General features: G+C 43.2%; 1 protein-coding gene across 1 annotated transcript in view; it reads left to right on the forward strand.

Annotated features, from left to right (window-relative positions):
* The window catches only part of LOC126253459 (dorsal-ventral patterning protein Sog-like), a 534,492-nt gene that overhangs the window by 509,546 nt on the left and 12,671 nt on the right, over positions 1-12,275 (forward strand). The window contains exon 13 of the mRNA XM_049954812.1: positions 6,197-6,336. Coding sequence (XP_049810769.1) covers positions 6,197-6,336 — 140 coding nt within the window. The remainder of the gene's footprint in view (positions 1-6,196; positions 6,337-12,275) is intronic.

Here is a 12,275-nt window from a genome sequence, read left to right on the forward strand (position 1 = left end):
TTCAAGATTGAAACAAATTCAAATGGTTCAAATGGCTCTGAGCACTATGCGACTCAACTGCTGAGGTCATTAGTCCCCTAGAACTTAGAACTAGTTAAACCTAACTAACCTAAGGACATCACACACATCCATGCCCGAGGCAGGATTCGAACCTGCGACCGTAGCGGTCTCGCGGTTCCAGACTGCAGCGCCAGAACCGCGCGGCCACTTCGGCCGGCGAAGATTGAAACTCAACACAAGTGGACGACTATCTCATGCATTATACACAATGGTCATTAAAGGCCTCATACGCCATAAATATTTGTTTCCTATCCTTCCTTCATCTCAAAATAGTGATGTTTTGAAGCTAGTGAGCTCGTAGGCATGTATATGCCATTGTTCCAAGGTGCAGAACACGAAAGACGCGCTTACACGTGTTAATCCACAGTTATAATTGCTGCAATTTGGGTTCCATCGTAATTTCCTATTTAACTTCGTTTAAGTATTTTACCTGGCATGTCTTCAACATTGACAATTATAACAATCGTGTCTATGCATTGTCCAGTCTGGTGTCGCCTACCTCCCATGTAACTGAGGGTCGCTAAATTTTTAGCGTGGAACAAACACTACGGTTCGTCTAGAGGCGAAAGATAAAAAGGAACCATCTATGAATATACAAACACGCTCTGTGAGAGCTACACTACTGGCCATTAAAATTACTACACCAAGAAGAAATGTAGATGATAAACGGGTATTCATTGGACAAATATATTATACTAGAACGGACACGTGATTACATTTATACGCAATTCGGGTGCATAGATCCTGAGAAATCAGTATCCAGAACAACCATCTCTGGCCGTAATAACGGCCTTGATACGCCAGGGCGTTGAGTCAAACAGAGCTTGGATGGCGTGTACAGGTACAGCTGCCCATGCAGCTTCAACACGATACCACAGTTCATCATCGAGAGTAGTGACTGGCGTATTGGGACGAGCCAGTTGCTCGGCCACCATTGACCAGATGTTTTCAATTGGTGAGAGATCTGGAGAATGTGCTGGCCAGGGCAGCAGTCGAACATTTTCTGTATCCAGAAAGGCGCGTACAGGACCTGCAACATGCGGTCGTGCACTATCCTGCTGAAATGTAGGGTTTCGCAGGGATCGAATGAAGGGTAGAACCACGGGTCGTAACACATCTGAAACGTAACGTCCACTGTTCAAAGGGCCGTCAATGCGAACAAGAGGCGACCGAGACGTATAACAAATGGCACCCCTACCAACACGCCGGGTGATACGCCAGTATGGCGATGACGAATATACGCCTCCAATGTGTGTTCACCGCGATGTCGCTAAACACGGATGCGACCATCATGATGCTGTAAACAGAATCTCGATTCATCCGAAAAAATGCTGTCTGTGATGCAGTGTCTATGGCAACCGCACCCATGGCCTCCGAGCTGATAGTCCATGCTACTGCAAACGGCTACGAACTGTTGGCGCAGATGGTTGTTGACTCAGGGATCGAGACGTGGCTGCACGATCCGTTACAGCCGTGCGGATAAGATGCCTGTCATCTCTACTGCTAGAGATACGAGGCCGTTGGGATACAGCACGGCGTTCCGTATTACCCTCCTGAACCCACCGATTCCATATTCTGCTAACAGTCATTGGATCTCGACCAACGCGAACAGCAATGTCGCGATACAATAAACCGCAATCGCGATAGGCTATAATCCGACCTTTATCAAAGTCGGAAACGTGATGGTACGCATTTCTCCTCCTTACACGAGGCATCACAACAACGTTTCACCAGGCAACGCTGGTCAACAGCTGTTTGTGTATGAGAAATCGGTTGGAAACTTTCTTCATGTCAGCACCTTGTAGGTGTCGCCACCGGCGCCAGCCTTGTGTGAATGCTCTGCAAAGCTGGTCATTTGCATATCACAGTATCTTCTTCCTGTCGGTTAAATTTTGCGTCTGTAGCGCGTCATCTTCGTGCTGTAGCAATTTTAAAGGCCAATAGTGTATTTTTGTGGATCGACATCAGTTCACACATTGAATTGTTTACTATTGTGGAAATTCAACCAGGAAACAAGTTCTATTTAATGATGAAATCTTCTCGGGTTATCAGCCGAGTCAAGGCTCAGTTCTGCACCAGCGTTTCGACAAGTTTCCTAATCGTCATCTTCAGGCGAAGGACTTCGCTTGAAGATGACGAGTAGGAAACTTGCCGAAACGTTACCTCAGAACGACGCCTTGACTAGGCTGATAACCCAAGAAGATTTCATCATCGAAATTCGCCGAGAAAACATGCATGCCCATAAGTTATGTTTAGTTGGGCACACCCAGCTTATGAGACAAAGTCGTTCTAGCTGTATAAAAACATTACACTTGATGAACAGCGTCATGGTCTATTGACAATAATGCTACAGGTAGTCGTTCTATTTGCCAAAATGTTCATTATTTATTGAAGTCAACTAAGATTTTTATCGTGGCTTTCCTCATTTGCACCGTCCCTCTGCTATCTCTTCTGTTATTACAGTGTACCAAGACTGATGCAGTAAATGTCCAATCCAAGTATTGTACCGCGTTTAAATCCTTATTATTAATGTATTGGAGAATTAGATTTAGCTTTCCCATGCTTTCTTTAAGCGGTGGTGGTGGTGGTTAGTGTTTAACGTCCCGTCGACAACGAGGTCATTAGAGACGGAGCGCAAGCTCGGGTGAGGGAAGGATGGGGAAGGAAATCGGCCGTGCCCTTTCAAAGGAACCATCCCGGCATTTGCCTGAAGCGATTTAGGGAAATCACGGAAAACCTAAATCAGGATGGCCGGAGACGGTTTCTTTAAGCCACTTATCGTAAATTGTGGGATAGACCCTCTGAAATGCACATGAACCGTATCCTTACATTTATCTGCCCTATTCGAGCTTGTACTAATTCTAATGCTCGGGTCATCCGCTGAATGTTAAACCTCATGCTCTCTTCCTTTTTGTACAAGTGATGACAATTTATGTGTAGATGATTGCTGTAGGCATGTACCGCCTTCACGGAGCTTCCTAAGTTCATTATCGACGCAATCCATGCTTCTGTGAGCTACAGCAAGGCTACATCATAGCTGACTTCGGTCACGCTATTAGCACTTCGACAGCATAACAACAAATACTCTTTTGTGTAGGGGGCTGTCCTCAGGAGACCCCTGACGTGCTCTCTCGATACTGGGCCTGTGGTTGATGAAAGTGTGAGTTATTCGGTCACTTCTGTCCGAATCTATCCTGCCTTCAGTCTGCTGATGGCTCTGGCTCTCAGTTTGTCCTCCTCAGAAGGTCTCGACGTCAGTCAGCATGCTGGCAACATCATACAGTCCCTCTGCCATTCTACCCTCATATTTGCAGTTGCCTGTGGTTCAAATGGCTCTGAGCACTATGGGACTTAACATCTGAGGTCATTAGTCCCCTAGAACTTAGAACTAGTTAAACCTAACTAACCCAAGGACATCACAAACATCCATGCCCGAGGCAGGATTCGAACCTGCGACCGTAGCGGTCTGGCGGTTCCAGACTGCAGCGCCTTTAACCGCACGGCCACTTCGGCCGGCTGCAGTTGCCTGTAATTCAAAAGTATCTTAGAGGAGCCACATGGTGCACACGGAGGTCACACACTGAAATTGGCTGCCCACTGGCGAAAAAATAACCCTATTTTTTCGCCAGTGGGCAGCCAATTTCAGTGTGTGACCTCCGTGTGCACCATGTGGCTCCACAATAGTAAACAATTCAATGTGTGAACTGATGTCGATCCACAAAAATACACTATTGGCCTTTAAAATTGCTACAGCACGAAGATGACGCGCTACAGACGCAAAATTTAACCGACAGGAAGAAGATACTGTGATATGCAAATGACCAGCTTTGCAGAGCATTCACACAAGGCTGGCGCCGGTGGCGACACCTACAAGGTGCTGACATGAAGAAAGTTTCCAACCGATTTCTCATACACAAACAGCTGTTGACCAGCGTTGCCTGGTGAAACGTTGTTGTGATGCCTCGTGTAAGGAGGAGAAATGCGTACCATCACGTTTCCGACTTTGATAAAGGTCGGATTATAGCCTATCGCGATTGCGGTTTATTGTATCGCGACATTGCTGTTCGCGTTGGTCGAGATCCAATGACTGTTAGCAGAATATGGAATCGGTGGGTTCAGGAGGGTAATACGGAACGCCGTGCTGTATCCCAACGGCCTCGTATCTCTAGCAGTAGAGATGACAGGCATCTTATCCGCACGGCTGTAACGGATCGTGCAGCCACGTCTCGATCCCTGAGTCAACAACCATCTGCGCCAACAGTTCGTAGCCGTTTGCAGTAGCATGGACTATCAGCTCGGAGGCCATGGGTGCGGTTGCCATAGACACTGCATCACAGACAGCATTTTTTCGGATGAATCGAGATTCTGTTTACAGCATCATGATGGTCGCATCCGTGTTTAGCGACATCGCGGTGAACACACATTGGAGGCGTATATTCGTCATCGCCATACTGGCGTATCACCCGGCGTGTTGGTAGGGGTGCCATTTGTTATACGTCTCGGTCGCCTCTTGTTCGCATTGACGGCCCTTTGAACAGTGGACGTTACGTTTCAGATGTGTTACGACCCGTGGTTCTACCCTTCATTCGATCCCTGCGAAACCCTACATTTCAGCAGGATAGTGCACGACCGCATGTTGCAGGTCCTGTACGCGCCTTTCTGGATACAGAAAATGTTCGACTGCTGCCCTGGCCAGCACATTCTCCAGATCTCTCACCAATTGAAAACATCTGGTCAATGGTGGCCGAGCAACTGGCTCGTCCCAATACGCCAGTCACTACTCTCGATGATGAACTGTGGTATCGTGTTGAAGCTGCATGGGCAGCTGTACCTGTACACGCCATCCAAGCTCTGTTTGACTCAACGCCCTGGCGTATCAAGGCCGTTATTACGGCCAGAGATGGTTGTTCTGGATACTGATTTCTCAGGATCTATGCACCCGAATTGCGTATAAATGTAATCACGTGTCCGTTCTAGTATAATATATTTGTCCAATGAATACCCGTTTATCATCTACATTTCTTCTTGGTGTAGTAATTTTAATGGCCAGTAGTGTAGCTCTCACAGAGCGTGTTTGTATATTCATAGATGGTGCCTTTTTATCTTTCGCCTCTAGACGAACCGTAGTGTTTGTTCCACGCTAAAAATTTAGCGACCCTCAGTTACATGGGAGGTAGGCGACACCAGACTGGACAATGCATAGACACGATTGTTATAATTGTCAATGTTGAAGACATGCCAGGTAAAATACTTAAACGAAGTTAAATAGGAAATTACGATATTTGTCCAATGAATACCCGTTTATCATCTACATTTCTTCTTGGTGTAGTAATTTTAATGGCCAGTAGTGTAGCTCTCACAGAGCGTGTTTGTATATTCATAGATGGTATCAATATCACGATGATATTGTACCATAATGATCATGATAATGGCACTGATGAGCACTGTGGTGGTGGTGGTGGTGGTGGTGGTGGTGGTGGTGGTGGTGGTGGTGGTGCAACCAACCGCATCATTAATGAGCAGCCAACATACGCTCTATTCATCATCAAGAATATTTTCGCATCACGATCAGGGTATCGATATGATACCAGTTGTGTTGGTTAGTGCCAGCCGGAGTGACCGAGCGGTTCTAGGAGCTACAGTCTGGAACCGCGCGACCGCTACGGTAGCCGGTTCGAATCCTGCCTCGGGCATGGATGTGTGTGATGTCCTTAGGTTGTTAGGTTTAAGTAGTGCTAAGTTCTAGGGGACTGATGACCTCAGAAGTTAAGTCACATAGTGCTCAGAGCCATTTGAACCATTTTGTTGGTTAGTGATAGTTGTTGTTGGTGGTGGTGGTGGTGGTGGTGGTAGCAGCGATTAACCATTTACACAGCTGAATTGAATCCTCTCCTCATAAACAAGGGTGGTTAAGTTTACCTTTTTCACATGACTCTTCGATTACTCTTGTTGATTTCCCTTGATGTTGGAAAGTAGCCTCCCATTGTATAATTAAAACTGTAAGCTGACATAACGTTTAGCCACAAACTTGGACTGGTTGATTACCTTAAAAACCAGACTTCGGAGTATACCGAAGCATGGCGAGTGCTCCGATGGTTTGTGCCACAGACACAGTGTTTGCGTTTGCCCTGTGCAGACGAGACGAGCGCCCAGGAGAGCCGTTGGGGCGTGCGGCGCGGCTGCTCCGTGTCCGGGGAGTTCCACGCGGCCGGCTCCTCCTGGTACCCCTACGTGCCGCCGCACGGCTTCGACACCTGCGTCACCGTCTCCTGTGACGTGAGTATCTGCTCCACTCTACAAAAGCCTCGTGTGAAGTCACTATCTAATCCACTCTGCACTCTACGACACCGTCCTCACTTACGAATACTCTCCCAGCACCCACCACATCCCCAGCACATCTGTTTCTGCTGCTTCTCATATAACCCTCGTATTACTCTGCAGCATCAGTGTTTCAGACGTGTAAATCCATAAAGTAGGTCAGCTGTAATAACTTCTGTTTCACACACGGTCTACATTGAGAGGCACATGAAAGACCGGTCACAAATGTCGTAACAAAGTTTTCATTATAGCTGAACATGCCAAGAACTAAAATTTAATAGTTTGTCTCGTAAATCCATACGTTCCAGAACCAAATGTTTGTTTTGTTTCCTATTCACGATTGCACATCTGATTATCTTATTCCATGTTATGTGCCATATTTTATACATTACCTACACAGGGTGTTTCAAAGTTTTTGCGACATGCGTGTATGTGTAGTGGATCGCATCTTGGAGAACAACTTTCGCCGGGGACAAAATATTCGGTAATACTTCCCAGAGACTTTAGACGTCGTTTAAGGCTGGTTATGCCTCTGACAAGGAGACCACTATACCTGTTAATCACTGATTTTGACGAGTCTGAGGTATCTTGTAGAGGGACCTGTCCTGAAGACCTGGTTAGTGGTTTTCATGCGATGGTCTCAAGTTTCCGAAAAACTCGATTTTGAAGTTTTATGCGTATCTCCTATACCTGTAATGTTGGCCATATTTTGACCACGCGGAAGTAGCTCAGCGGGTAATGTTCACGGCTACCGCGCTAGCGATCTAGGTTCAAATCCTGTTGTTGTTGGTTTTTTTTTTTTCAAATTAATTGTACAGAATATCATTAAATTGTAAATGTCAGCAAAATTATTCAAAAATAGTCGTTTTCGCCGTAGTAATTTAATTAATAAATGAATCATTGCATCAAACATTCTTCAAATGTGTATTACATTTGTTATAGAACAGACTACAGAACCGTCTTACTCGTTATCGCTTGCATCGCCTGCTGCGCTAGAACAGAATTCTGGATGGTATTTGTTGTAGAAGCACTCGAAGTACGTATTTGTAGAACATCTCTTTCACTTAATGAAAGCTAATGCCTTTTTCAGAGGTGATACTGGAGAACGGAGTTCGTTTACTCTTCAATTAACTTCGAAACAAACCACGCATATTTGATTATTCCTGTGAAAGCAGGTCTACTAAATTGATGCAGGCTTAAAGAATTACTTTTCATGGAATTTCCCCTGGAAGCGATTTCTCTATTAGTCTTCAGCAAGCTGGGAGCATTTTGAATTTATTTCGTGAAAATTTTAACCTCCTTGTAAAAATAAGCGCCACGTTGGTAGCAAAGTAGAGTACATTTGGACGAGATAGTTCTTATGGTGCAGATGATGCTTTTCTTTCATCTACAAAGATTTGACTGGATAGCTTCTGCTCTGTCTATCCTCCCCGCGTATCAAGCGAACGTTGTCCAAACGCTCAGAATTTCAATTGTGAATCGCAAAAGGAATGCGCATTTGAAGTGAGTTTGCTGTAATGACTGCTTTGTTAATGAAATTACTACGGCGAAAACGATAATTTTGCATGACATGTACTATTTAATGATACTCTCTACGATGAAACTGGAAAAAAGAGAGAACACTGGTAGTATTTGAACCTGTAGCGACAGCACGATGGCTGTGAATCTCACCCACCGTATTACTTCCGCGTGGTCGAAACATTACTAATGTTGCAGGTATACAACGCACGCATAAAACATCGATTTTCTCCGAAACTAGGAACCATCGCATTAAAGGCCACTAGACAGTAACTCAGGACAACTTCGTCTACAACATACCGGACTCATCAAAATCCACGATGAATAGATCTGATTGTCCCCTTGTGAGAGGCAGCAGGACCTTGGACCCTGCGGCCTTCATATGCAATGCGTGTTGCCTATCATCCAGGCATCTGTTCCACGTGAAAGGCGGTACGCCGATGAAAACTGATGTCTCTGATCCTCTTCCAATTTTTTTTCTGCACTTAGACACTCATTGTTAAGATTTTCTTGCTGAAAATCAGTCAGTTAACTGTTGTAGGTTGTATGCTGCGCACCTGTTAACATACCCTGCTAGTTCCGGGATATCTCGTCGTCGCAGGGTTACAAAATATGAAAGGACAGCTAAAGCCGTTGGGAACCGTCAACGAACATTTTGTCGCAAACAAACGTTGTTCCGCATGACGTGATCTACTACCCACAGACATTCGTCGCAAATACTTTGAAACACCCTGTATTTACAATGCATTTGTATCCGGTGTAACATTATTGACAAAAAGTACTTGTGAGATATGAGAGAAGGTCTACAGCCAATAAACATTTGATGTGAAAGAAATGCATAAATAAATTCAATATTCTTATATTGTGTATCTACCCCGTCAGTCCAAAAAGTTTCGAGACCGTATTAACAAAAAACAGAAAAAAGTTAAGACGGTTGTTTTAATTATTCAGGTGCCCTCCCACATGAGTACAACAGCAGTGGATTTGGTGTCAATTGTGCTCCCTCTAAGCCCACGAACTGTGTACATGAGTTGAGCAAAACACATTGACTTTTAGGCTTATTTGTTAAAAGAGCAAATAATTTAATTAGAATCATATTCCTAATAAAATATATTTAGTTTTTTGTTAAAACAGCTTTTCATCCCTTATTTTTGAGTTTAAAAGTAAATGGTTACTTCGTCCGCTCATGTCTGAAATTATAATGTCTTATTTCTGTGCATTTATGTGTGTTGCTAATCCAGTTTACTAGGAATATCTTAGCCTGACCACTTTTCCCAGCTGTCCCCTACTTATTCTGTAATGCGGACGGTGCTCCGCTTTTAATACAAACTAGATAGCAGAGAGAACAAAATGTTCAGATAACAGCTTGAGCGTGACAAGAGGATACCCCCGCACGTGGATCGGTAAGTTGCTTAATGCTTGCGGCGATTCTGCTCATTCTATGTGGAAGAAGTGGTGAGAAGGACAACAGCAATCATTCGCTCCGAAACACACACAAATCGAATGAAAATTATTTTAAAATACGGACATGTGTTGTATTACACCATTTACTTGCAAAACTCTGCATTTGTGTACAATCAATGTTTGAAGGTTACAGAAGACCGCAGAAGCAAAACTTGCTGAAGAAGCAATAACGTGTAATAGACGGTTATTAGCAGCAGATTCACAAGAGTCGTAAATGAGGAATTATTCGGAAAAAAAGTTACGTATTTGTATGAAACAAACAAACGCATAGGCAGCATCCGTAGAGTCATACTTCTCAAAACAGAAGTTGCTGTTAAATTTAAGGGGCTCCGGAACGCCCTATACTTCCAATGTTAAAATAACGCTTATAAAGTACATCTTTCCTCACAAAGTATTTGAGGTAGGAAGTTGAACTTTTTACAGATTATTTATTGGAATATGGGCTACAACTTAACACAGGGATTTTACAAAATTTTAGTTCAGTTATTAAAGATGATTTTTTTTTCAATTGTAATGAAAATTCACATTTTTTTGCAATTTTTTATTTATATATTCAAAAATATACAGTTTTTTGGAAAAAGGCTGTGTTAAATTATGCAGGAGGTACTGTGTAACATTTACTGAAAGTTTGAAACAAATATGTTTGGAAGATCCTTAGAAAACATGTAATTAATATGAGAAAATAAAAGTTTTGGGAATCGAGCGACAAAGATTGGATTAACTTTTTAGTGTATTCCAGGTCCATAGGATTGATTATCTCCATCCTCTGCAAACTCCTCCTCCAGCTTCCTCTTGTTCCTCCTCCTGTTTACTCTTGCTTGTATTTCTAGACTCTTTACAGCCCTGTCTGCAGCCCGAAGGCGTTCCTTGTCTAAAGCAAGCATCGCTCGTACCATGTTAGAACCTATCTTCTTTCCCATATTTCTAAATACCTTGCACCTTACAATGTTGCCATCATTGAAAGTCGCAACAGCATCATACACACCAAAGTGAAGTGTTTCTATTCCAACAAATACAGTCTTGGGGATTCTCGACCATGTAACACTATTTACACTTTCATTGGGGTTTTGAGTTTTTCCGTGAATACACTTTTTCAACAGTTCAGGTGCTGCTAAGTCTCTGAAAATAGGTTTTATCACCTCCATTATTGCATGAGGCAGACTATGCTTATGAGTGTACACTTCACCAGTTAGCAATCCTTTGTTATATTTACACCAACTGTCTTCTTCTTTGGGACACAAGCTATGTTGGGGATTTTCATCGTCTTTATTGTTTACAGTAATAACACATACCTTTGGCTTTCCAACATTTCTCCTTTTCTTAAAAGCCTTCAGAGTATTTCTAATAACTTTACTTTTACTCATTATTATACTTCAACAAAACAGAGACTCAAGAAACAGAATTAATTATGAATATTTTCGAGATAACGACAGAGTAAATAAACATGAAACAATCGACAATCACACCAGCGATACATATTGAACCATCACAGGTTAGCCACAACACATACTTTATCTCACATCACTAAAATGTACCTGATGAACACGGACGTTAATAATAACACCATTTGACAGCAGTTTAACAGCGCCACAGTGGGTCACGCCCATGTAGAACACATTTCAAAAAAAATTTAAAAATAGTTGTAGTCTTCGGAATTGAATAAATTATATATCTATTAAAAGGTAATAGTCTGCAGATTCAGAAAACGCAAAAAAGTAAAAATTGAACTTTTCATGATTTCTGAGCCTTTCCGGAGCCCCTTAAAGGAAGGTCAGCACTGGCCGTAATATTTATGTTTTACTGATAACAGAATCTATTTTCGATCACATGGTGATCATCTTCAGTGCTGCACAAAATAAACTCAGACACTGGTATCAAGTTATCAATAACCAAAACTGAGAAGCGATCACAATAACTGAAGCTTCAGTTGTACATAACTGAAGCTTCAGTTATTGTGATCGCTTCTCAGTTTTGGTTATTGATAACTTGATACCAGTGTCTGAGTTTATTTTGTGCAGCACTGAAGATGATCACCATGTGATCGAAAATAGATTCTGATATCAGTAAAACATAAATATTACGGCCAGTGCTGACCTTCCTTTTAATTTAACATATATGGTCGTTGTGCACAAAGTACTCCATGGAGTCGCCAATCAATAGAAGTTGCTGTATTTTACGTTCGTCCCTTATTCATCATCGAAGTTTAAAAAATGGTTCAAATAGCTCTGAGCACTATGGGACTTAACATCTGTGGTCATCAGTCCCCTAGAACTTAGAACTACTTAAACCTAACTAACCTAAGGACATCACACACATCCATGCCCAGGCAGGATTCGAACCTGCAACCGGAGCGGTCACGCGGTTCCAGACTGAAGCGCCTAGACCGCACGGTCACACCGGCCGGCTCGAAGTTTAAATGTGGAGTTTGAGTGACAGGATTAAAACAAAGTGGAGAGGAAGAGCTCCTGACAAAAGTCCGCATTAAGTGATCATTGTGTCTTTTGGTAATGGGCTACTGCCGTGTGAATACACAGAAAATGCCAGAATGAGATTTTCACTCTGCAGCGGAGTGTGCGCTGATATGAAACTTCCTGGCAGATTAAAACTGTGTGCCCGACCGAGACTCGAACTCGGGACCTTTGCCTTTCGCGGGCAAGTGCTCTAACAACTGAGCTACCGAAGCACGAAGCACTTGCCCGCGAAAGGCAAAGGTCCCGAGTTCGAGTCTCGGTCGGGCACACAGTTTTAATCTGCCAGGAAGTTACACAGAAAATGATTTAACATGACCACATTGTTTCCTTGTGAAATGTGCATACTGTTTCGTCCTATTGTGTTTTAATCATTTTGTTGAAACTCCATACTAGCACTTGGATGAGGAATAACGGAAGACCGTTAGACAACACAGCATCTTCTAT

This window comes from Schistocerca nitens, chromosome 4, assembly GCF_023898315.1.
Source record: "Schistocerca nitens isolate TAMUIC-IGC-003100 chromosome 4, iqSchNite1.1, whole genome shotgun sequence".
Lineage (NCBI taxonomy): Eukaryota > Metazoa > Arthropoda > Insecta > Orthoptera > Acrididae > Schistocerca > Schistocerca nitens.